Source organism: Natator depressus, chromosome 9, assembly GCF_965152275.1.
Source record: "Natator depressus isolate rNatDep1 chromosome 9, rNatDep2.hap1, whole genome shotgun sequence".
Classification (NCBI taxonomy): Eukaryota; Metazoa; Chordata; order Testudines; family Cheloniidae; genus Natator; species Natator depressus.
The window spans coordinates 55,229,681-55,254,527 of NC_134242.1; the positions used below are offsets into that span (position 1 = coordinate 55,229,681).

Below are 24,847 nucleotides of genomic sequence, written 5' to 3' on the forward strand. Positions count from 1 at the left end.
TACTCACTGGAGCCCAGTTTAACACCCACTGACTTCAACAGGCATTGGGTCATGCCTGTGGTGGCATGTTATTTCCAAGCAAAGAAATTAACTTGTAATACATTTTCCATTTTGAAATATCAGCTCCTAATGATATCATGCCATGCACTGGCATCTCACCCCCCCCCTCCACCCCCCACCCCCCCTCCCAGAGCCCTATCCTCCTAGCCCCTATGGCTGTGTGAGAAAATAATGCCAATGGGCAAGGACTTTGTGCCCCCGGCTTGCCATATGACTTAGCCGGTGTCACTCCCGCCTTCAGGCTGGAAGACTGGGTGGGATTCCAACACAGCCTCAGTGACTTCAGAGTAGGGCGGGGTGAATAACGGATTATTCATTTTGTTTCCGAAAAATCAGAAAAAAAAACATTGTTTTGGGTTGACCCGAAAATTTAATTTTTTGACAAAAATAAAATTGGGGGGGGGAATTCACTTTTGATCAAATGAAACATTTCATTTTGAACGTTCCACATTTTTTAATCTTTTAAAAATTCAACAAAATTTCTAAATGAAATCTCAATTCAAACAATCAAAATGTTTCGCTTCAAAAATGCTGAAACTTTTGAATGTTGAAATTTCAACTTTTTCAAAAGGAAATTTTTCAGGCCTAAGCAATTCAGTGTCGCTGACACAAATCTGCGAATCATTTTGGTGTCACCAAATCTGCATTTTTTGCTGAAACAAGTTTCAACCAAAAATACCCATTTGGTTCTACTTAGGAGCCCACATCTCACTGAAAGGCAATGGGACTCATGCTCCTAAAGTAGGTGGGTGGTTTTGAAAATCCCAGCTCCATGGATTCAGGTCTCCTACTTGGATTTGGGTTCATGGTCTCTGCTATAATGCAGTTCAGACCCAGAGTGATGCTTTGCCGTCAGAGATGGTGTTGTTCATACCAGGTACATGAGCATTCTGTCAGTCAAGTTCTCATGGGCAGCCAGGTGGAAAGTAAGGATCCACTTGCATTTTCCCACTGAAGATGGGATCACAGGTTGATGACCCCAGGCCCAGGGCTCTCTGGGTGATAAGTTACTGACTGTTCTGTTTGGCTGCCAGCCACTACCTGGCAATAGGATCTAGCTCATCACTTCTAAGTACTTTGGAAAAAGCTGAGAAAGAACAGTGCTGTCTCTAAGGTGCCACAAGTACTCCTTTTCTTTTAACAGTGCTGTAGAAACCCAAACTCTGTCCCCCAGAGGAGGTGAACTGACAGGAGAAGTAGTGGTGAGGTAGATGAGGAAAAATGCCTTCAGTAAGGGAGCAGATTGGCCTGTAGGCTCATGAGAAAGCTGATTGCTAGCCAAGCTCCTAGGAGACCATCACCATTCTTACTTTAGACAGAGCACAGCTTACACCTTCCTTCTCATTCTCCAGCACGTCCTTCTCCAGAATGGCTTGGTTCAAGGACTCCTTTACTACCACCAGCTCCTTCTTCAAGGCTGAGGTCTTCTCTTCTAACTGTTCCAGGGACCTCTGCCTGCAGGAGTCACGCAAAAGGGAGGAAAATGAATTAGGGCCTCATTTCTCTGCTGGCCTGCACTGTTTGCCACGTGAGTGCCATGTGCCTGTGAATGCTGCCATTCTGATCTGGGAGGAGTTTCCGCTTCCTTCGCATCATTGTAAATGACTAGCCAGGCTTACTCCCCCATGGCAACGAAGCCCACAGTCATGTACATTGTGAGCAGCTCCCCAGCCACGCCTGCTTCACCGCCACCTTTCAGTCGAGGCTGCACCTCAGCCCTGCATCATCACTCCAGTGTCAGGCAGGCATGGCTCCAAGTGGGTTCCCTACCAGGAGGATGCTGGGCCATCTGCCCCAGCACCGTCCGTCACATCAGCATGGAGTGGTGAATCCACCCCCCCACCCTGAATGAGACTGCCCTGCACACCATAGTAACATGGGCAGATGTGAGGCACCTCACCTTTGCTCCAGCTCTTTCCTCATTCTCTCCTGCTCCTTTGCCAGCTCCTCCTTCTGCTCCCCCAGGAGGCTTTGCTGCCTCTGCAGCTCCGTGGTGAGTCTCCTCAGCCTTTCCACCTCCAGATGGGAGGAGTCCACCTGCTCGCTCAGACTTCCCACTGCAGCCTCTGTGGTCTCCTTCTCCCTGAGGGTGAGAGGGAAACTGTGAGTCACCAATCTGGCCCTGTGATAATGTCACCCACATCAATGGTGGGCCTCTTGCTCCCACAGTGGCTGGACCAAATAAGAGTCCTGGAGTCCCCTGCTGCTTCCAGACCAACGGTGTTAGAAGCTCATAATTTTAGGGCACAGCAGCACAGGCTAGCCCCATGAGTAATTATCCAGCACCCTGGGCAGGCCTGTACAGTGTGTGCTGCTGCAGCTGTGCTGCTCCAGTACCGGAGCAGTGTGGGGATGTCTGCTCAACTACTGTCACACCCCATTATTGTAGTGAAGACGTACAGTTGGATTTAGGTTCAATCCCAGTTGATGACACATCCAGCGGCCCTTGACAATGACACAGAATTAAATGTTGGAGCAATCAGCATCCACCAGTTTCACCTTGGAAAAAAGCTTGGTGCACAAGCCAGACATAAGAGAACGATGCATCCCAGCACTGCGCAGAGCTGCCGTTTCTCTGAGATCCAGGATCAGCGAGGTTTCTGGGCTCCCCAGAACAAAGGAAGAACCTACAGAAACATCCTGATGTCTCAGCCCTGTTGTGCAGATTGCTCCGAGTACCCAACGCAACCAAACCACACAGGGTAACTTTGTTGAAACATCCTGGCTTCAGTCACTTTGCTCTTCCCATTAGGAATTTCAGTGGCATGACTGTTCCAAACCTTCTCACACAGGCTGGTGACCAAAGGAGGCAGGTGGAAGGGTCTGCGAGGATGCAACATCTGGTGGAGTCACATCTGGAGCTCCAGTCCTCAGACTGGAAGCTCCTCAGAACATTCTACTTGCATGGAGGACAGGACTCATTCTCCTCTATGCCTACTCACCAGTGCATGTCTACATACATCATTGGGTCTCATTACCCATGTCTCCTTAAAATGGAGAGATGCTCAGAAATGGATGCTGAAACATGTGTTTCACAAATTCATCTGAAATTTTCCTTTTTTGTCAAAAACAAAGAACAAAAATGATTTTTTGTTTTGTTTTTTAAAACAGGAAGCTGAGGTTTTGGTGTTGGAGGTTTTTTCCCTCTCTTTCCTTTCCCCCATATGGGGGAAGGGGAAAAAAAGGAGAGAAAGGGAAAGAAAGAAAGAAATCAAAAGCCGAAAAGCTGAAACAATTGGATTTTGTTTGTTAAAAATCCAGAAAATTAATAAAAGAAAACAAAACTTTTCAGTGAAAATGTTCATTTCCAAAGATAGCCATACTTTTGTCAGATAAAAGTTTGGAGCAAACAGTTTAGATCAACTCCAGTAATACGAGCAGTCTGAGTGAGCCCAAAAAGCCAGAGACCTGCAATGGGGCGGTTCTCTTTCGCTTGGACTGAGTCTCCAAACGCTGAAAATCTGCAGGGCTTGTTTAATCCTGAACACAGCACTATGGAGTGACACCCTTTCCCATCTGGACCATACCACAGGCTTGTCACGTGCATTACCCTTGGGGTTGGGAGAGTGACTCTGTCCTCAGCCAGGCCATCCCAGGGTATGGTGGCTCCCGACAGTAATTATCGATCCCCCCCCCCATCCTACTCCCACGTGCACCTGCTGAGAATCTCCACTGAGGATTTACAGCGCTGCAAATCCCGCCTGCAAACCTGCAGGGCTCTGGCCAGCTCCTCACGCTCCGGCCTCTGCTCCTGCAGCTGCTGCTCTGCCACCTGCACCTCCTGCTGGCAATCGGACAGCTGCTTCCTGACCACGCCCAGCATGTCCTGGGCAGACTCCAGCTGAAATTGCAATTCCTGGCCGCAGAGTGGAAAATAAGGCACAAGGGTAAAGCGCATATTGCACTCTGCTTCACATGACACAGCACATGCGCACATATGCACAGGGCCAGAACCCTGCTATCCTGGTGAGTGAGTGAAGGGCAGATCCTGAGACACAGGGACCTAACTTACTCACGGCTGCATCACATAGCTTAAACTCAGCGCCCCCCCCGCCCCTGAGCTAGCAGCTGTGCCTTGCTGACCTTCTCCCCTCCAAGGAGCGGCCTGATGCCACTTTCAAACCAGGCCCACACAATAAGCTGCACTGGCTGAAGGTTTTCTCCCAGGGCTGCTGCATGGCTCCTCTTCATCCCTAGTGAATCCCCCAGACCCTCCCCTGTGCCCTAGTGTTACATCCCTCACTCTCATGGCATGGTGGTATAACCACTACCCTTCTATCCAGGGGCTCCATCACCACCCATGGGATAGCCCACACGCTCCCTTCTCTGAGCTGGTGCTTCCCACTCCCGCTGCTCCAGGCAACAAGAGACCAGGTCTGGGGCTCATCCCCAGGTCCCCATGTGGAGATGCAGAGACAGTCCTGGCTGGAGACTTCAGGCTGAGCTCATCAGTGGCCTGCAAGGTGCTGTAAATTAGACCCTCCTTGCATGTCTATTGACACCTGCCCCTGCTGCAAAAGGGAGTGGGAGCTGATGAATCCACACACTCAGGAGCTGGGACCAGTCTACTGTAACTGACACCTCCATGCCCCATCTTCTGGCTCTCCACAGCCCCTCAGAGTGGCACCCTCATGGCTCTGGCCTTTCCTTTTCCTTCTCCATCTCATACTCTCTCCTTTGGCCTATTCCTTTGCTCATGCCATGTTATTTATCCCCCTGTCAGCACCTAAGCAGCATAAGGCCCCAAGCAGGTTCTCTTATTATCTGGAGAGATGCTCCCGAGCTCCCCTGCTTCCCTTGTGGGCGGTTCTGTCTCTCTTTGGGTGAATGTAGGGAAGTTGGAGATGACAAGGAATTGCAGGTCAATATGCCTGGTCCACTATTAAGGGCTGTGGCTGGCCAGTCCATCCAGCACAGTAATGACTCTCCAAGAAATCATGTCTACGCTCATTCCCTTCATGTCTGCCCTTCCGTTAGCTGTTGATCCTGCCCTCCCAGCCCCCGCCCCTGGGACTGAAAAAGTCTCACAGAGCTGGGCTGCCTCTCCTCTTTTCATCCCCCCCAGACATTTTGGGATGCAGCATTCCACTGGATGCAACACCATCACTTTTCTCCTCGGGGAAACCAGCCCCAGTCTGTGGGCGGACACTTCCTGAGATGCTAACTCTGGGGCTGACTAGAGCTCGAGGCAGTGTCCTCACCTGCTCATGCTGCTGTCGCCTCCAGAGGGCGCCCTGCACGGCTTGCAGCACGGCATCCTGGCGCAATGGGGAGTGGGCACGGGACGGTGACACCCGCCGGTGATGTGAAGAGCTAGAGCGCAAAGGGGAGATTTGTCTGCCAGGGTCTTCTGCACCTGTCGCCCTCATGCTGTCCAGTGAGAGGGGCCCTGCACTCTCAGCATCGGCCAAAGCCAGCTGGGGAGAGAAGGGTGGGGGGTTAATCCCAACAACGCCAATCTGCCTTTACCTTCTGCACTCAAGCTCCCAGCTACACTAGAGCAACCCAGCCACCACTGCCAACTGGGGGGCCTGAAATGAGGCCCTGAGTGCTGAGAATCCCCATTCCTGCTGAAGTCTGTAGGAGCTGGGGATGCTCATCACTTCTGAACAGGTCATGCTAGGATCCAGAGAACCAGGTCAATTAAACTTTGGGTCAGAACCCCACGCTATCCAGATCTGAATTTTGGTATTGAGAGTTTGGTTGGTTAAAAAGCAGTTGCAATGGGTGAGTAAAGAGCATATGAGGGCCTTGACAAAAAAGCCCTGAAAGTTTTGTGTTCAGGAAAGGGGATAAGCTTTAGAAAGAAAGCTACAAATCAAGAACTGAGATATCTGTTAATGGCCAGTGATCAGGAGGCAGGAGCACAGCCCTTACCTGATACTAAAGAAGCTACAGAAGCAATGAAACTGCAAGCCCTGAGAGACGGCCTGCAGTTGGAACATGAACAAAAACTGGCAGAAATTCGAATGAGAGAGAAGCAAGCCTTGACCCAGCTGAAAAAAGAAGGAAAGACAGAAGGAAAGGCTGGCTGCTAAGGAGAGGGTCCGCCAGATGCAACAAAAAACTGACAGACTTCAGCTCCAAGTCAAAAAAGCAATGGAAGAACAGCAGAAATTGTATCCTCTTGAAAGTCCAGTATATAACAATGTTGGTATGTTGTATAACTCTGAGCAGTTGTCTGAGTGTAACCAAACGTACCCCCAACACTGCCACCTTTTATGTAAATGCTGTTACTGTGAGTTCAGTAGAGGGTGGCCCCATAAATTGTGCCAATGCTATATATAGGACTGGTAATGAAAATTCATGGAGAGTGTAAAAGTCAATGGTAAAAGCTGTTTAGGGCAAATTATGGCTTCTAACATCACTCTTGTTAAAAGAAAAGGAGTACTAGAGACTAGTTAGACTAGTTAGAGACTAACCAATTTATTTGAGCATAAGCTTTCGTGAGCTACAGCTCACTTCAAAGGATACTAGTACTCCTTTTCTTTTTGCGAATACAGACTAACAGGGCTGCTACTCTGAAACCTGACTCTTGTTAAAGCAGATCTGGTCAAAGAGGAAGATTACTTACCAATTCAGAGTCTGAATGTTGTAGTCCTCTAAGAGTTTACTGTAAGCATGCCTTTAGCCAGAATCCACCTTGAATGGAATGGTACTAAGCATGAAGGTATAGCTGGTGTAAGGAGGTTATTGCCTAAGGATCTTTTGATTGGGGAAAATGTCAAAGCTTTATTCAGTCCAGGAAGCCAGTCACAGGAAAGGAATGATCTTAAACCTGTCTGTTTTGGGCAATGATTTGCCTGGGGAGGGTTTCTCCAAGTGTTTGTCTGAGCAAAAAAGCAGTATGTCTGTGAATGAAGTTTCTGAATGTCTGTCTAATGTCTCAGAAGTAAATCTGGAATTAGATCAAGCACAGAAAGAACTCATTGGTCAGAAAAATGTTTCTCAGGAGCAGATTAAAGTGGATGGTCAGGGTAAAGCCCTAACTGAGAAAGGAAAGGGTAGATTTTTGATGGGTAATGAATTATTGGCAAGTACAGCTTGTAAAAGTGAACCTGGAAAAGGTAACTGTGATTTGCTGGAAGTAGCTCAGTGTAGTGAAGAGAGCAGCAGTTTATCCTCGGGAGCGGCAATGTGCCTGATAAGGAAAGTTTGGATGAACCTAGGCAGCCTTGTGAGCTGATGGCATTATCTAGTCAGCAGTTTGGGAAGGCAAGGATAGTGGAAGATGAGTGTCCCTATAGCTTACCTAAAAAAAAGAAAAGGAGGACTTGTGGCACCTTAGAGACTAACCAATTTATTTGAGCATAAGCTTTTGTGAGCTACAGCTCACTTCATCGGATGTATACCTTACCTATTACCTGTGTGGAGAATTGTGACAGTGAAGGAAATGTGCCTGTGTCTGTCAAGGGTATTGACTTGCCTATGGAGGGAGCTACCCCGGTCTCCAAGCAGTTGTCTGTGAACAACCCTGTGTGCTGGGACAAGGGAAATGAGATCCCAAGCTGTGTGTCTGGTAAAGTAGAATGTGTCTCCAGCTCTTCTTTGTCTGTGGAGCAGATAGAAGGTGCCTTTCAGCCTGTGCGGGTTGAGAATAGTGTAGTTGTCTCAGAGTTGGTTCTGGATTCAACTAAAGCCCAGGAAGGGAATGGTCCTAAGTTTGTGTCTGCTAGGGAGAATGGCGCTGTAACTAGGTTGCATCCAGTTAGTGTTGTAGCAGAATCCCAGACACCAGACAATTCTGGTGCTTGTATTTTGCCTGTTGCTAATGTGTGGCTGGGAAAGGTGTAGCAACTCTGTCTAATAAGGGTGATACCCTTGCCAGGGCACAAGGAGAGCATAAAGGTGGTTTGATTGTGTTACCTACTGATGGTGTGGAAACTTGTAGAACGAAGGAAAAGATTCCTGAACTTGTGTGTGGCAAAGGGCAGGAGAATGCTTCTAGCCTTTTATCTAGGAAGTCTATAAGTATGCCTGAAAGGGGATTGTGTAGGAATCCGCCTGATGGGCCAGAGGTGATTCTGGATGTAAGTGAGACCCAGAAAGAGTCTGTTGTTGCTCAGTAAAGTGTTCCTTTAGAGCAAGCCCTAAGTGAAGAGGGTAAGGGCAGAATTTCTGAGAGGGGCGAATTGCTCCTTCGAAAAGCTCCTAGGGAAAGGAATCCTCATGGTAGTCTTTGCAAGCAGTTTACTGCAACTGAAGGGTGTGAAAGTGATTTAACCAAGAAAGTTTCAGTTCCTAACAGCCAGAAATTTTCTATGGTGAATGGATCCACTGACTTTCCTTTTGAAAGATCCAGCGTGGATAGCTTTGAGAAGGTCTCAGATGGAGTGAAAGCTGTTAAGAAAGTTGAAGAGTCCTATAACCAAGTGGCTGTGTTTGGCCAGCTTGTTGGGGAGACAAGGTTGTTGAGAGAGGAATGTCTCCATGCTGATTCTGCGAGTGAACAGTCTGTGTCTCAGGTTCAGAGGGAAGACTGGGTAGCTGAGTCTGCAGAGCAGAACAGCTGTGTAGTTAATCTCTCGAGAATGCAGGGGATGGCAGGTATACTCTCATCTCTCGACACTTTGGATATGACTTGTATTCTCTCAGTGAACTTAACATCTGATTCCATGTGGAAGCCGAGGTTGGTAAGGGAAGGACCACAGAACTTTGAGTCTAGCTTGTTAGTGAAAATGGATGGTATCTCTTTAAGACAGAGTCCAGCCTTGGAATTGGTAGCAGTTAAGGATATGAAAACTGGTGAACTGGCTCCTGTCTGTGGTAATGCAAATTACTTGGCTGGCAGGGAGAAGACGGACTTGCTAATAGCTATTAGCATAGAGAGCACACCCAATCAGCCAGTGAATTCTGTTAAACTAGAGAAACCAGGGTTTGATCCTTCAGGACAGGAAGGAAAGAGAGACCTTAATTTTGCAAAGGGAAGCCACAGGCTAACCCTGAAAGGCCCAAACCTCAATGGTATTGAGCCAAAGTGTGGCATGACAAAAATGATTGTAAATAGACACTTGCAATGAAATTGTTTTTATTGCTAATTGTAATTCTTGTAACTAATGTGTTGCTATTACCAAAAACTGTAAAAGTGTACAATGTGCCAAATCTTTTGGAAAATCCCTTAAATATGTTAAAAGTGATACATAAGATAACACTTTATGTTAAAGGGCCTTGTTATACTGATGTTGCACAGTATTAATGCCTGTACACAGTCTTGGAACTTTTCACAGGGGAAAAGACATTCCAAACCTGATGTGCGGTATGAACAGGGAAACTGAGGCACACTACCACCTTGCTTTCATGGCTAAATGCCAAGATTCCTGTACTATAAACAATAGTAATATTTACATTAAGTTGATGTTAATTGGGTTTCAAACATTTGCCAGAGCTTTTATGGATAAAGTAGCTATGTTCTTTAGCTCTTGGCAAGATCACGTACAGGAACCATGCTGCAAGAGCAGATCCAATCCACTATTGTTCTAACCAAGTTTTACCTTGAGTTTGTAAAGAGATTCATTCATGTTATTGAACATGACTTTGATAAACCATTTCTGTTATACACTGGTACGGCTCCTAACCCAATACTAGCTGTAGTAAGACAGAAACAAGGATGGGGAGCTTTTGAGATGCAGTCAGTGATGTTTGTGTCATCCCTTCCTGCATAAATTTTGCATTGGGGGTGTGACATTATTGACATAATCTGGGACTGTATAGATCATCATTGCAACCAAGGTCCTGTAGTGGCACCAAATCTTTTATAAAGGAGGTCAAATGAGGTGTCTAAGACAAGGTTATGGTTTGCTGATTATGATTAAGCTGTCTATATGTGTGTATCATTTTTGTAGTTGAAGTTATGAATGTTGGCTCTATACTGTCTGTAGTTCAAACTTGTGCTATGCTTCTGGGTGACACCCCGGATAAGTTGGTGTCAGCTCTGCCTAGCCTGCTTGGTGGCCCATTAAGGGCCATCAGCTATACAACTGACCAATTGAGAGAAGGCAGACACGCCTTGGGACTCAGCAAGGTATGCAGGGACATGCCTATGGACAGAACTCTGAGGTTTTTCCAGGCCATGTGATGGACAGCTTGTCTTTGGAACTAAGAAAGAAAGACCACATGGCAAGAGAATATAAAAAGCTGCTGCAGCTCCTCCATCTTGTCTTCAATCCTGCTTCATACCTCTGGAGGAACTTTGCTACACTGAAGCTTTGAACCAAGGACTGAAAGACCCATCCCAGCTGTGGATGTACTCCAGAGACTTGATTTGAACCTGCAGTTTATTCCACCACTGCTGCAAGCCTGAACCAAGAACTTTGCCATTACTGTATGTAATTGATTCCAGTTAACCAATTCTAGCGCTCATCTATATCTTTTTCCTTTTATGAATACACCTTTAGATTTTAGATTCTAAAGGATTGGCAACAGCATGATTTGTGGGTAAGATCTGACTTGTATATTGACCTGGGTCTGGGGCTTGGTCCTTTGGGATCGAGAGAACCTTTTTTCTTTTACTGGGGTATTGGTTTTCATAACCATTTGTCCCCATAACGAGTGGCACTGGTGGTGATACTGGGAAACTGGAGTGTCTAAGGGAATTGCTTGTGTGACTTGTGGTTAGCCAGTGGGGAAAACCAAAGTCTTCTCTGTTTGGCTGGTTTGGTTTGCCTTGGTGTACATAGAAACCCCAGCCTTGGCTGTAATTGCTCTGCTTTAAGCAATTTGTCCTGAACTGGCACTCTCAGTTGGGTCCCACCAGAACCAGCCTCATAACAGGCCCTTAAAGCTAATTAAACCCAAATCGCTATTGTAGACACCTCCCTGCTGACCTGACATCAGCACTTGGGGCCTACAGAAGGCCCTGGTCCAGGAAAGCACGTAAGCATGTGCTGAACTTTAAGCACATGAAGTCAATGAAATTACCTGAGCTTAAAGTGAAGCATGTGCTGAAGTGCTTTCCTGCATCAGGCCCTATGTAACTAATGCCCAACTCTTGGGGATCCACATTTGAAAATGTTGACCTTGGCTACACTGTCAGGAGATGGACATTAGCCCCAAAACAAACAGAAGCGGTGAAGAGAGCTGTGCACCCAAACCAGGAGCAACATTAGTGTCCAGTGCACATGGAGATACGAGATTCTGCATGCCCAATTGCCAACCTAACCGAGCTCTCAGCACCCGATCACGAGACATGCTGAGCATCTGCAATTCCCAGTAACATCCATACTCTGCAGGCCCTCAGTTAGGCACACAACTGTACATGCAGAAAACCATCTATAGCTTTGCTAGATGGGCAGCTCAAAATAATAATACCTATTTCTTTTCATTCAGAGATTTCAAAGCACTTTCCTAAGGAGATTAGTATCATTATCCCCATTGTATAGATGGGGAAACAGAGGCTGAGAATGGGAAAGGGACTTGCCCAAGGTCTCCCAACCTGTCAGTGGCGGAGCTAGGAATAGAAGCCAGGTCTTCTGAGTCCTAGTCCAGTGTTCTATGCACTACGCAACACTGCCTTATAGAGCTACTATACTAGGGTTCCATGGACAGCTGTTTAAATTGTGACTGGTGCCTGCATAAGAGTGTCAGTACGATGGCCCTGATTCAGCAAAGTCATTAAATCCCACTGCAGTCAATGGGACTTAAGCCCATGCTATTGGGTCTATTGTTACAAAAACAAGCACCAGCTCTAGAAATGGGACTGAAAACAATAAGAGCCTGAAGAGCCATGGAATGACTTAGTGCCTGCATCAGATTAACAACAGCATGAGCTGAGCACCAGTTGGGAGGCCTGATTTCAAACAATCATCGAGCCAACTTTCAGAAGAACAAAATGTACAATAACAGAACCTGTAGTAAGAACTCTGCCCTAGTGCCTTCTCTTAGATACCTAACATACTCTATTCCAACACACGGGTAAGTAAAGAACCTGTACCATCAACTACACTGTTGTCTTTAATACACAATTAGTCATCAAATTTCCACTATTGAGCCATATGGTCTGAATCACCAAATTAAAACCATTCACAATATAGACATAAGGGGCCCTTACTGGATTTAGTTCTCTATTGATCTAAGGTACATATGGCTCCCATTACTGTAGTAGCTGAGCAACCTTGTGAAACAGGGCATCCCCATTTTATAGAAGGGGAACTGAATGCAGATCTTCCAAGTCCAAGGCGAGTGCCTTAACCACATTCTTGCACTTTGCTGTGAGTGAAGTAGCACACCTGTGTGATGCTGTTCACGATTCTCTGCAAAGATTCACTTTCATCTTTCAGGTCCTGCACCTCCAGTAGCTCTCCAGTTTTAGTGACTTCCTGTGTTCAAAGATAAGTGATTTCTTAGTGATGAACATAAGGAAAGATCAGAGAAAGTGTAAAGAGTGTGTGTGTGTGTGTGTGTTTATATGTTTGTGTGTGATAGTGACTAATTGAGAGAGAGGAGTTTGTGGATATGTGTACCAGTTTCTGAACGTCCAGTTTTAGAGCAGAGATGGTCTTCTCTTTCTTTGCATTCTGTTCTTTAAGTTTCTGTCCTAAAGCGGTCAGTTCTGTTATCCTGAAAGATACAAGCCGGGCACAGAGAGCAGGTTGTTCAGAGTGAAGAAAGTACCACAGGCTCAATGGCAAAGCTGACAGTTCCCCAGCACCCTTCAGTCCCTCCAGGGCATTCAGAGACAGTTCAATGCAGAGAACAGCTGCTTGTACAAGACAAGATCTACACACAGGAACTAGATGGATGGGGTGAACACCTGACACATTTCAGAGATAATGACCTTAACTAAAGAGGCACCAAGCCAGGAGGATCGCTGAGTGATAGGAAGGGAGGGTGGGATGAGGAGAGTTAAAACTTTACACAGCTGGGAAATTTGTCACTGATTTACCATAATTCTGCTGAACAACAATCTCCTGGGCCACAGAATGCTATTTCCAGGGTAACTACTGTGTCATTTCTAGGAACATGAGAAGAGTTACATTAAATATTCCATGGTGTTTACTGAGTTATTTTTCAAGCACATTTCTCAACATCAATATCAGAGGAATAAGAAGAAGCTGCAGCCATTACCATCCTTCGCCCTCTTTCCCTAAGCTTGGGAGCCCTGGCCTGGATGGCTGAGAATGGAAGGGGAATGTTCTCTCCAAGGCCCCAACCCCACAATTTGTTGGACATGGGTAGGCTCCTGTGCTAGCATAGAGCTGTCCATTGGCTTTAGCAGTGTTCAACACAAGGTTTGGGTCAGTTGCAGGATTGGGCCCAACACCCTTCAGTCTTAGGCTTCCCCTCAGAGCTCCACTGGTGATCCCAACCCTGACTTGGATACAAAGCCCCCTCCTGACTGGACAGCTGTCGCCCCAGGGCTCTGCAGTCAGGGGAGGGCTCTGCAGTCATCCAGGTCAGTCCTGGCTTTCAGGGGAGGATAGCTCAGTGGTTTGAGCAGTGGCCTACTAAACCCAGGGTTGTGAGTTCAATCTTTGAGGGGCCATTTAGGGATCTGGGGCAAAAATTGAGGATTGGTCCTGCTTTGAGCAGGGGATTGGACTAGATGACCTCCTGAGGTCCCTTCCAACCCTGAGATTCTATGATTCTAACCAATGGATTCAGGGTGTTTATTTTCTCTAGTTTGGGGCCTTTTACTTCTTAGAAAACACTTCTGTGGGTTTAATCTGTTTGTAGCTGCATTGTTTTGAGCAGAAGTCGGGTTCCATTAACACATCACAGCCTGTCTGCCTATGTATAGTGGTTATATGGCCCTCCTGGCCTCTCCAAGTTCACCTTGGGTCCCCAAAACATGCCATTGGAAGAGGGGAAGGGGATGAGATCGCATCCTGTCACTGACTTGTTTCCTGGGTCTAACCCAGTGATCAGCATCTCAGAAGGACCCTTGGCAGATCAGTGGCATTATTTACAGGCAGAGTGCATCCGAGGTCACTCCCACTCCCGCCTGCAGCATGAACCACTGCCCCCCTTCCCCTTTCGATCTGTATTGGTTATTTAAAACCAGTGATGAAAACAACAGGATCAAAGGAGGGTTTGGTATTTGATTTTAGTTAGAGTCAGTCCCAGGTGGCCCCACCATGCCCCTGAAGTGGAATCCCTCCTGCCCTAGGCAGAGCACCCTTTCCTTGAGTCTGAGGAGATTTTGCTTTCTGAGCTCAGATCCTCAGCTGGCCTAAATCAGCCCAGCCCCCTGGGTCCCACTGACATCAACGATGCTAAAAGAATTGACACCAACTGGCGATTGAGCCCATTAGCTTCAACAGAGCTATGCTGATTTACACCCGCAGAGGAGCTGGTCTATGGGCTTCAAAGGAGTTACATCAATTTACATCAGCTGTGCAGCTGGCCCTTCTTTGGAAGCTCTTAGGAAAAGCCAGAGGCAGGGAGCCAGAGCATGACCCCAACTAGAGACTTCTCCATTGGTTCGCTAGGCCCCATAACATCTTCACCTGGAGTTCAGCTCTACTTTCTCTCCATCCCAGCGGCTCTGGAGCTGAATCATGTCCCGGACCTTCTCCTGAAGCTGCTGCTCCAAGCGTGCCCCCTGCAGAGCCTGCTTCTCCAGCAAGCAGGCTGCACCACTCTCGGACAGACGCAGGTTCGAGTCCAAGTTCAGGCAGGCAGTCTGAAGGCAGCGTGCAGTCCTTGCCATGTCTGTCTGGGCCTCAGCCAGGCCTCTGGCAACAAGAGAGAAATTGCCACATGTGAAGAATCACAGAGAAATCCTTGCAGTTTTAGAGCGCATCACCTCAAAACCAAGACAGGGCTCCTAGCACCCAGCCAGCCAACAGCTGTCTGAGCCTCCTCCCAACAACTGCCAGGGCCCCAGCAATGGAAACCTACTCAGGACTTTGTTGTAGGAGCAGTAGTGATCCGTATGCTCTGTATAACCTGTATGTTCAAAAGATCTGTTACACTCCCCCCACCCCCGCAGCCCCCCTTTTTTGTCTCTTCTCCCTCTTTGAATACCTGTGAAGTGGCTTTCCCCCTCCCTCCTGGAATGCTTGTGGGATGAATGGGCTGCTTGAACAGCTGGAAGATCAGAACAGCTCCCAGGTAGACAAGGTGTCTGGGACTCTAATTAGGCAGCGCTCACACACCCAATGCATGGCCACTGCATGGCCACTGTCCAAGGTGGAGTGTGACCAACCAGATGCGGCCAAGTAATCTCTAGTCACAGGCCATGAGGAGCAGGTCTTTAAAAGGGGAAGGGGCCATGTGCTCAGGAGTGCACTCACAAGCTTGTACCTCCTGTGAAGGCCCTTCGCCCGGACTGCCTGGCCAGTGGTTCGCTGCGTTGCATTCCATCATGCCCCGGGAAGACTTACCTTCATTGCACCATCCATCGCTGCGCTGTGGGACACTTACCTTGAAGGATCCTGACATCTCCAGTGCCATGCCTGTCCTGGGAGCGTGAGTATGTGAGTGTGACCCTTCCCGCCCCCTTCTTTTCAGCTTAGCTGTCAGTATAATAAACCTGCTGCTTTCTGCCAAACTCTGGCGGGTCATTAGTCCTCCCTAAGCTTACTAGCAGGCCCAATTTTGGGGAACAGGGACAGCCTGGCACGACTCACTTCCTGGGGGGCACCAGATCCAGTGCCTCCTTTGGAAGCTCGATCCCCTGTCTGGCTGTTGTGATGTTATTAATATGAACTGTGATCGTATCAATCATTGTTGCAACCAAGATCCTATAGTGGCACCAAATCTTGTACAAAGGAGGTCATGTAAGATGTCCACGAAAAGGTTATGATTTGCTGGTTATGATTATGCTATCTGTACGCATGTATCATTTTTGTATTTAAAGTTATAAGTATTGGCTCTATACTGTCTGTATTTCAAACTTGTGCTGTTTTTCTCAGTGACACCCCCAGACAACGTGGCATCAGCACTGTCTAGCCTGCTTGATGGCCCATTAAGGACCATCAGCTATACACCTGACCCATTGAAAGAAGGCAGATACACCTTGTGACTCAGCAAGGCATGCAGGGACATGCCTATGGACCAAACTCTAAGGTTTTTCCATGCCATGTGCTAGGTGGCTTGTGTTTGGAACAAAGGAAGCGCAAGCCACATGGCAAAAGGACTATAAAAGGCAGCTGCATCATCTCCATTTTGTCTTCAATCCTGTTTCTTCCCTCTGGAGGAACTTTGCTACAAACTGAAGCTCTGAACGAAGGACTGAATGACCCATCCAAGCTGTGGATGTACTCCAGAGACTTGATTTAAGCCTGCAGTTTATTCCATCACTACTACAAGCCTGAACCAAGAACTTTGCCATTACTGTACGTAATTGATTCAATTTAACCAATTCTTGCTCTCATCTATATTTCTTTCTTTTTATTAATAAACCTTTAGATTTTAGATTCTAAAGGATTGGCAACAGCATGATTTGTGGGTAAGATCTAACTGATATATTGACCTGGGTCTCGGGCTTGGTCCTTTGGGATCGGGAGAACCTTTTTTCTTTTACTGGAGTATTGGTTTTCATAACCATTCATCCCCATAAGGAGCGGTGCTGGTGGTGATACAAGGGAACTGGAGTACGCGAGGGAATTGCTTGTATGACTTCTGGTTAGCCAGTGGAGTAAAACCAAAGTCCTCTCTGTTTGACTGGTTTGGCATGCCTTAATAGTAAAGGAACTCCAGCTTTGGGCTGTAACTGCCCTGCTCTAAGCAATTTGTCCTGAATTGATACTCTCAGTAGTGTCCCACCAGAGGCCACATCGTTACAGCTGTGCAGCTGTGATCCCCATGTAGCTTGCTGCAGACATCACGCCTAATTAGCAGACACTTTCTGAATTCGCCTAGGTGAGCTGAGAGATCCAAGGACCCTCTGGCTGTGGTTAGCTGGTATCCTTCCATCTTTGGCAGTCTCTGGGATCAGATTTACATACGCTCTGGAGGAGATTCAGGTTAGGGCACTGTTACTTGGAGCCAGTGCTCTAACCAGCTATCGAGATCCACACACTTGTCATCCTCCTGCTTCCACCTACAGGGCCATCAGGAATAGTGGAGAAATCTCCTGGCAAAACCCTGCCCAGGCGGTACTCACCGCTCTGCTGTGGCACGCAGCTCCGCCAAGTTACTGCGCAGCGTGGCAGCTTGGCGCCATAGCAGCAGGATCCCGCTGTGTTCATTGCGTAAGTACGAGCCAGAGCTCTGAGGAAATAAGAGTGGGACGTGAGGGGCTGTGAGTACAGAGGTGACATCTCAAAATTCAGGAGTTCACCAAGGGAGTGCCATGGCCAAGGCCCAGTCTCCATCCCGTCCTTTCTGCAGCCTAACCTCGTGTGTGCACACACCCTGAGCAGAGGTTTCCATTGAGCTGTCAGCAGTGACGTCCAGCCCCCTTTTGTGAGTGGATACAGTTAATGGAGAACCCTGCAAGGTGTACGCGCCATTCCACCTTCCCCACAATGTACATCGCTTTGCATTTATCAGCACTGATTTTCATCCCCCATTGTGCTGCCCACTCCCCTGGCTTGTTCAGGTCTCTCTGACGTTACTCTCTGCTCCTTGCTGCCCTAAATATCTATGTATCATCTGAAGACTGTGCCCCTCACTGCTCTGCACCCCCCGCCAGGTCATTAATACATTTATTAAACCGCATTGGCTCTAGAACTTCAGCTTGGCTTCAGCTCTCAGCTCCAGGGAAGTCACCTTCTTTGACCCACCCTGCTGTGTTTAAGCTCAGACCAGTAACAGGCTACATGGGCATATTTAGAAATGGAGCTGGTGTAAACCAGCACAGCTCCATTGACGTCAGAGGGCCAGGCGCCCAGCTGGTCTAAACTGGCATCACTCCACTGAAGTCAACAATAAAAAACCAAACCACAATGCCCAGCGGAAGGACTCACCTCCCTGCCTTTGCCCCACTTGGATGCTCTCTGCTCTAGCTCGCCTCTCAGCCTGTGCAGGTCTGATGTTGCCCTCTCCAGCTCCCTCGCCAGTCTCTGATTGGAGCATTTCATCTGGTCCAGCTGTTCCCGCAGCAGCATGTTCATCTGGGAAAGGCTGGTGCTCCTAGGGCAGAACAAGCCAGATATTGGTTTCCCCTGCTCTTCAGCACTGGCACTAGAGGGCAGCTCCGATCTCCAGGTACTCCCTGTGCTCCAGCAATCCTGCCCCAGTAACAGGAGCACCCTCTCCTGTGTGGGACACTCCGTCTCCAGGCTCAGTCCATCGAACATTTACCCTTCTATGGAAGGAGATGAAGAGAATACAGTCTCCATGCCTTGGATTCTGATCTCCAGAGCAGAGCTGTGTGACATGCACTGCTCCTGCAACAGACCATTCTTCAGAAGCAAAGATGTGGAGACGCCAAACCTATTTCACTGCACTTACCGTTCCAGGCCCTTCGAGTAGCCCTGAGCTAATGACCGCACAGTCAGAGAACATCAGGCAATAATAATGCTTAGCACCTGTACAGAGCACTGCATTTCTCAAAGAACTGTATGAACATTAACACATTGTTCCTTCATTCGGCCCTGGGAAGTAGGGAATGATCATCCCCATCTCATTATGGGAATTAATTCCTTTGGGCTACAACTGAGAAACACCATCCTCTGCTCAGGGGCCTGTACACAAATATTACACTAAATGGAGTGGCCACAGCTCAGACAATGACCCAACTTGGGATCCCTCAACTAGCCTGAGAGCTGTAACCTTCACAGACATATAGACGCTGAGGCCAGAAGGGAGCGTTGTGCTATCTAATCTAACTCCTGCAGAGCACAGGCCAGAGCAGCTCACTCAGTGATTCCTGCAGCAAGCCCACGACTTCTGGTTGAGCTAGAGCACATTTTTAGAGACACCTTTATCCTCAAGTGCCTGGGGAAAGAGCCAGTCTCTGCAGTGGGCCTGAGAGGCTCACAGATCCTGACTCTGTGGGGCCAAGGAGGGAGCACATTCTGGAGCGGAGGTCAGAACACCCTGCCCTCAGCACCTTTCCAATGGGACCCATCTCTGCACATCCCACAAGCAGCAGTATGGCATGGGGAGAGCAGTCACCCCAAACCCCGCATCAGCATGGGGAGAACAGTCAGCAGTCAGCCCAAACCCCACCTGGGCACGGGGAGAACGGTCAGCCCAAACCCCGCCTGGCCATGGGGAGAACGGTCAGCGGTCAGCCCAAACCCCACTCTGGCATGGGGACAGAAGTCACTCCAAACTCTGCGCATTAGCACAGGGACAGCAGTCACCCCAAACGCCACTTTGGCATGGGGACAGACGTCACTCCAAACTCTGTATAAGTTTAAATCAATGCCTTGAAGTCATTTCAGAAAGCAGCAGGGAACAGGGCAACCTCAGGCCCCCTGCGCTGAATGGGTAACCACATCCTGTGCCAGCTCACACTTCCCAATGCTCTCAAGGTGCCTCCTCTGTCTGCTAAACTCCCCCATCTCAGGATCTCCCAGGACCTCCCTCCTGTCACCTCCCACCAGCAACCCATCTAAACTCCAACCAGGGGACCTTGCTGCGGCCCCACCACAGACACAACCCTGCATCCTTATGGGTCCCAGCAAGAAACCACAGGTAGATCTGGCATCCTAGGTGAAAGCATAATGAGAAAGGTGGCACCTGAGCATGCTGGCTAGCAGCAATATGTGCAGGACTGGCCCCCACAATGCCTCCAAAACAGCCACTATTTCATCTCCTGGTTTCTGAGGATTAGCCCTTTGATAGCTGGAGATTATAGAGCAGCAGGTGGTAGAAAGGGATCCCAGTGGGTGCTAGCTGATGCAGCTGGGTTGGAGACTGTTGTATGCATGGGGGTATTCTGAACAGCAACCCCCCATCATTTGCCTTTGCTGGGTGGCTCAGCTTCCTGGGCGGGGCTGAGTCACAAACAGAAAACAACAACCTCCTCAGCCGCTCTGCTGTGCAGGAGGGGGGAAAGACACGAGTGTATCTATCTGCTGCAGAGAACGGCAAAGAGCTAAAAATTGAGCAAAGAAATCAAAGCACCAAGCTGCACCACATGGCCAGGCTCTGAAATCTCAAACTGGAAACGTTGCACACCTGCATCCAAAATTACTGCTAGGGCTGGAGAGTTCAAGGGACTGCTAATGGGATACAGAGCCTGTTGCCTCTAGATCCCCAGTTCAAATCCAGCTTAGGCGACTGCAAACTGTTACCATTAGATGGCAGTTGAGTAACACCCAGCTCTATGCAATGCTCAGGTGCTGCAATTCTCAAACTTTAGCAACCCAAGGACCCCCATTTTGATTTAAAAATTTTCACAGACCCACCCCGCCCCCCAAGTTGGCTTCTAATTTTCCCTGGGGGTGCTCAACCCCCACTCAGCCCCAGACCCCGTCCCAACTCCACCCTTCCCCCCAAGGTTCCACCCCACCTCTTCCCACCCCACTCCACCCCACCCCTCCTCTTTCCCACCTCTTTCCGCCCCCTCCCCCAAGTCCCCGTTCCTCCTCCTCCCTCCCAGTGCCTCCTGCATGCCACGGAACAGCTGTTCAGCGGCGTGCAGGAGACACTGGGAGGGAGTGGGAGGAGTTGATCAGCAGGGCCAGTGGTCCCAGACATGACTTGCGGACCCCTGGAGTACCCTCATGAACCCTCAGGGGTCCACAGACCCCAGTTTGAGAACCACTGCTCTAGAGTAACCTGCTCTCTCCTTTCCTTTGTACAAGGGATAAGGAGGGCCCACAGGTGCTCCTTGGACACAGCAGCCAGCCGCACCTCTGCTGCTCCTCCTCCAGGCGGGTAAGAGTGTTCTCCAGTTCTGTGCTGTGGTCATGCTCTGAGCAGCACAGGTGGGATTCTGTGGACTCCAGACGAGTCTGCAGCTGGGAGAGAGGAGTGACACATCAAAAGGGCAAGGATAGTAATGAGAGAGCAGAATGGCTCCCCGAGGACAAAGAACTTCACACAGGACGGACAGAAACAAACTGAAACAGAAAAATGGAGAATCAGCAGCTGGTAAAACCAGAGACCTTCTGTGAGGCAGAGAACCTCCCAGCCAACTGGGCCACTTTGGATAGACTGTTACCTGCATTTTCAGGGAGTCAGAGCCATTTATTTAAGGTCTTTTCTTTCCAAAGCTGCATCCAGAATCCATTCCAGATAAATGCAAAGAGCCAGACTCTCAGCTGGTGTAAATAGGCATATCTCAACTGAAATCAGTTAAGCTAAACTGATTTACACCAGGTGAGGATCTGCCCCAGAAACCCTGACTGGACTATGGGGCCCCCATTTCCTCCCCAATGTCACTGGGGCTGAACGCTGTGATGCTGCCTGTGTACGCTGAGGACTAACCATATTTCCCATTTCTCAAAAGGGAGGAAGGAAACACATTCAATCCTGGAGCTTTCTTGTATTTCCATGGGCAACCACAGGGCCGTGCTTTGCTCTCTTTCCTTCCTACAGAACTGGAGAAATGCTGAGAAAGGCCCAGTCCAGCAGCACTCCTTGAAGAATGGTAAGTAGCAGAGCAGAGTGACTTGCTGTGCGGTGTCTCCTCTGTGGGTTGCAATCCCCTTCTCTCACAGATCTCAAATGCGCCGGGCTTTGTAGTTTTCAAACTGCAGCGAAATCCCACTGTCACCTATCCTGCTCTGCACTGCCCTGTCTGAAGTGTTCAGGCTGTTTACTCGAAGGGTGGTGATGGGATCCGGTTGTCATGCCACCACACCAGCCTGCTTGGAAAGGCCCTAGAACCTTTTCAACTGTATCCACTTTTACTAAGAAAACCATACACAAAGGGGCATTTGCAACAGCTGTTTTGTTAGGTGAGCCTGACTGCCAAAAGAACACAGAAATTAAACACAAAGGCATGATGGGATACTACTACAGTGAAATCCTAGCGGATCTTAAACATAAAAAAGAAGCTTACAAGAAGTGGAAGGTTGGACATATGACCAGGGAAGAGTATAAAAATGTTGCTCGGGCATGTAGGAATGAAATCAGGAGGGCCAAATCGCACCTGGAGCTGCAGCTAGCAAGAGATGTTAAGAGTAACAAGAAGGGTTTCTTCAGGTATGTTGGCAACAAGAAGAAAGCCAAGGAAAGTGTGGGCCCCTTACTGAATGAGGGAGGCAACCTGGTGACAGAGGATGTGGAAAAAGCTAACGTACTCAATGCTTTTTTTGCCTCTGTCTTCACGAACAAGGTCAGCTTCCAGACTGCTGCGCTGGGCAACACAGCATGGGGAGTAGGTGGCCAGCCCTCTGTGGAGAAAGAAGTGGTTAGGGACTATTTAGAAAAGCTGGACGTGCACAAGTCCATGGGGCCAGATGCATTGCATCCAAGAGTGCTAAAGGAGTTGGTGGATGTGATTGCAGAGCCATTGGCCATTATCTTTGAAAACTCATGGCGATCGGGAGAAGTCCCGAACGACTGGAAAAAGGCTAATGTAGTGCCCATCTTTAAAAAAGGGAAGAAGGAGGATCCTGGGAACTACAGGCTAGTCAGCCTCACTTCAGTCCCCGGAAAAATCACGGAGCAGGTCCTCAAGGAATCAATCCTGAAGCACTTACACGAGAGGAAAGTGATCAGGAACAGTCAGCATGGATTCACCAAGGGAAGGTCATGCCTGACTAATCTAATCGCCTTCTATGATGAGATTACTGGTTCTGTGGATGAAGGGAAAGCAGTGGATGTATTGTTTCTTGACTTTAGCAAAGCTTTTGACACGGTCTCCCACAGTATTCTTGTCAGCAAGTTAAAGAAGTATGGGCTGGATGAATGCAGTATAAGGTGGGTAGAAAGTTGGCTAGATTTTCGGGCTCAACGGGTAGTATTCAATGGCTCCATGTCTAGATGGCAGCCGGTATCAAGTGGAGTGCCCCAAGGGTTGGTCCTGGGGCCGGTTTTATTCAATATCTTCATAAATGATCTGGAGGATGGTGTGGATTGCACTTTCAGCAAATTTGCGGATGATACTAAACTAGGAGGAGTGGTAGATACGGTGGCAGGTAGGGATAGGATAGAGACGGACCTAGACAAATTGGAGGATTGGGCCAAAAGAAATCTGATGAGGTTCAATAAGGATAAGTGCAGGGTCCTGCACTTAGGACGGAAGAATCCAATGCACCGCTACAGACTAGGGACCAAATGGCTAGGCAGCAGTTCTGCAGAAAAGGACCTAGGGGTGACAGTGGACGAGAAACTGGATATGAGTCAACAGTGTGCCCTTGTTGCCAAGAAGGCCAATGGTATTTTGGGATGTATAAGTAGGCGCATAGCCAGCAGATCGAGGGACGTGATCGTTCCCCTCTATTCGACATTGGTGAGGCCTCATCTGGAGTACTGTGTCCAGTTTTGGGCCCCACACTACAAGAAGGATGTGGAAACATTGGAGAGAGTCCAGCGAAGGGCAACAAAAATGATTAGGGGTCTGGAACACATGACTTATGAGGAGAGGCTGAGGGAACTGGGATTGTTTAGTCTGCAGAAGAGAAGAATGAGGGGGGATTTGATAGCTGCTTTCAACTACCTGAGAGGTGGTTCCAAAGAGGATGGTTCTAGACTATTCTCAGTGGTAGAAGGTGACAGGACAAGGAGTAATGGTCTCAAGTTGCAGTGAGGGAGGTTTAGGTTGGATATTAGGAAAAACTTTTTCACTAGGAGGGTGGTGAAACACTGGAATGCGTTACCTAGGGAGATGGTAGAATCTCCTTCCTTAGAAGTTTTTAAGGTCAGGCTTGACAAAGCCCTGGCTGGGATGATTTAGTTGGGGATTGATCCTACTTTGAGCAGGGGGTTAGACTAGATGACCTCCTGAGGTCCCTTCCAACCCTGATATTCTATGATTCTATGATTCTATACTATGCAAATTTCTTGCGAAGTTCAGAGTAAAACCATTGCATGATTCGTCATACCATTTCTCTGCATTGCCAGGACAATGAAAGCTGTACTGACCATCTGTTTCTGGTGCTCAAATTCAGACGTTTTCTCTAGCAGCTGTTGCTCCAGTTCCCCACATCTTTTCTTGTACTGTAGCACCTAGGCCGAGGTGCAGAAAGGGGAATTGGGGGAGGGGAATGAAAGGTTTAGAAAAAAAAAGATGAGAGAGAGAAATGAGGGTAAGAGAAGCCCAGATTAGGATAATTAGTTGGAGCGTTACAGGCACTCAGGGTAAAATGATCACCCATGGGGCTACCACTCTGTCAGTCCATGACGCTTACTGATGACAAAGGGTCAGATTCGATGCCCACTAACATCAATGGGAGTCACTCCACTGACTTCAGTGGGTTTTGGATCATGCCTTTAATGCAATATGAAACTGTCACCTGGAAGACAGGAGAGGCATCTTAATGTGACATAGAGTCCAGTCCCACACAGCCGAGCAGAGTGCCAAGCAAACTCTGTCTCGGAAACCGCATGTTCTCTTCCTAAAGTTGCAGCAGCGCAGGGGGTTACCCAGAGGTGCGGTGGTGGGGTGGAAGGTTATCAAGAGGTGTGTGGGCAGGGGGGGGTTAGCCAGAGGTGCAGCAGGGGTGGGGAAGGTTGCCCAGAGGTGCAATGGGAGGGGCTGCCCAGAGGTGCAAAAGGGGTCAGGGAGGTTGCCAAGAGGTGCAGTGGGGGGTGGAGTGGGTTACCCAGAGGTGCAGCAGGGTTGGGGAAGGTTGTCCAGAGGTGCAATGGGAGGGGCTACCCAGAGGTGCAACGGGGTCTGGGAGGTTGCCCAGAGGTGCAACGGGGGGTGGAGTGGGTTACCCAGAGGTGCAGTAGGGGTGGGGAAGGTTGCCCAGAGGTGCAATGGGCAGGGTTACCCAGAGGTGCAACAGGGGTCAGGGAGGTTGCCCAGAGGTGCAATGGGAGCAGGAGGGGT

The 24,847-nt window shown here is 48.6% G+C and overlaps 1 protein-coding gene across 1 annotated transcript in view; it reads right to left on the reverse strand.

Annotated features, from left to right (window-relative positions):
• Positions 1-24,847, reverse strand: part of CROCC2 (ciliary rootlet coiled-coil, rootletin family member 2) — a 219,227-nt gene that overhangs the window by 139,722 nt on the left and 54,658 nt on the right. Inside the window, 11 exon segments of the mRNA XM_074964244.1 lie at positions 1,371-1,515; positions 1,961-2,143; positions 3,717-3,916; positions 5,262-5,477; positions 12,285-12,374; positions 12,519-12,615; positions 14,505-14,732; positions 17,108-17,214; positions 17,913-18,078; positions 20,755-20,861; positions 23,935-24,018. Coding sequence (XP_074820345.1) covers positions 1,371-1,515; positions 1,961-2,143; positions 3,717-3,916; positions 5,262-5,477; positions 12,285-12,374; positions 12,519-12,615; positions 14,505-14,732; positions 17,108-17,214; positions 17,913-18,078; positions 20,755-20,861; positions 23,935-24,018 — 1,623 coding nt within the window.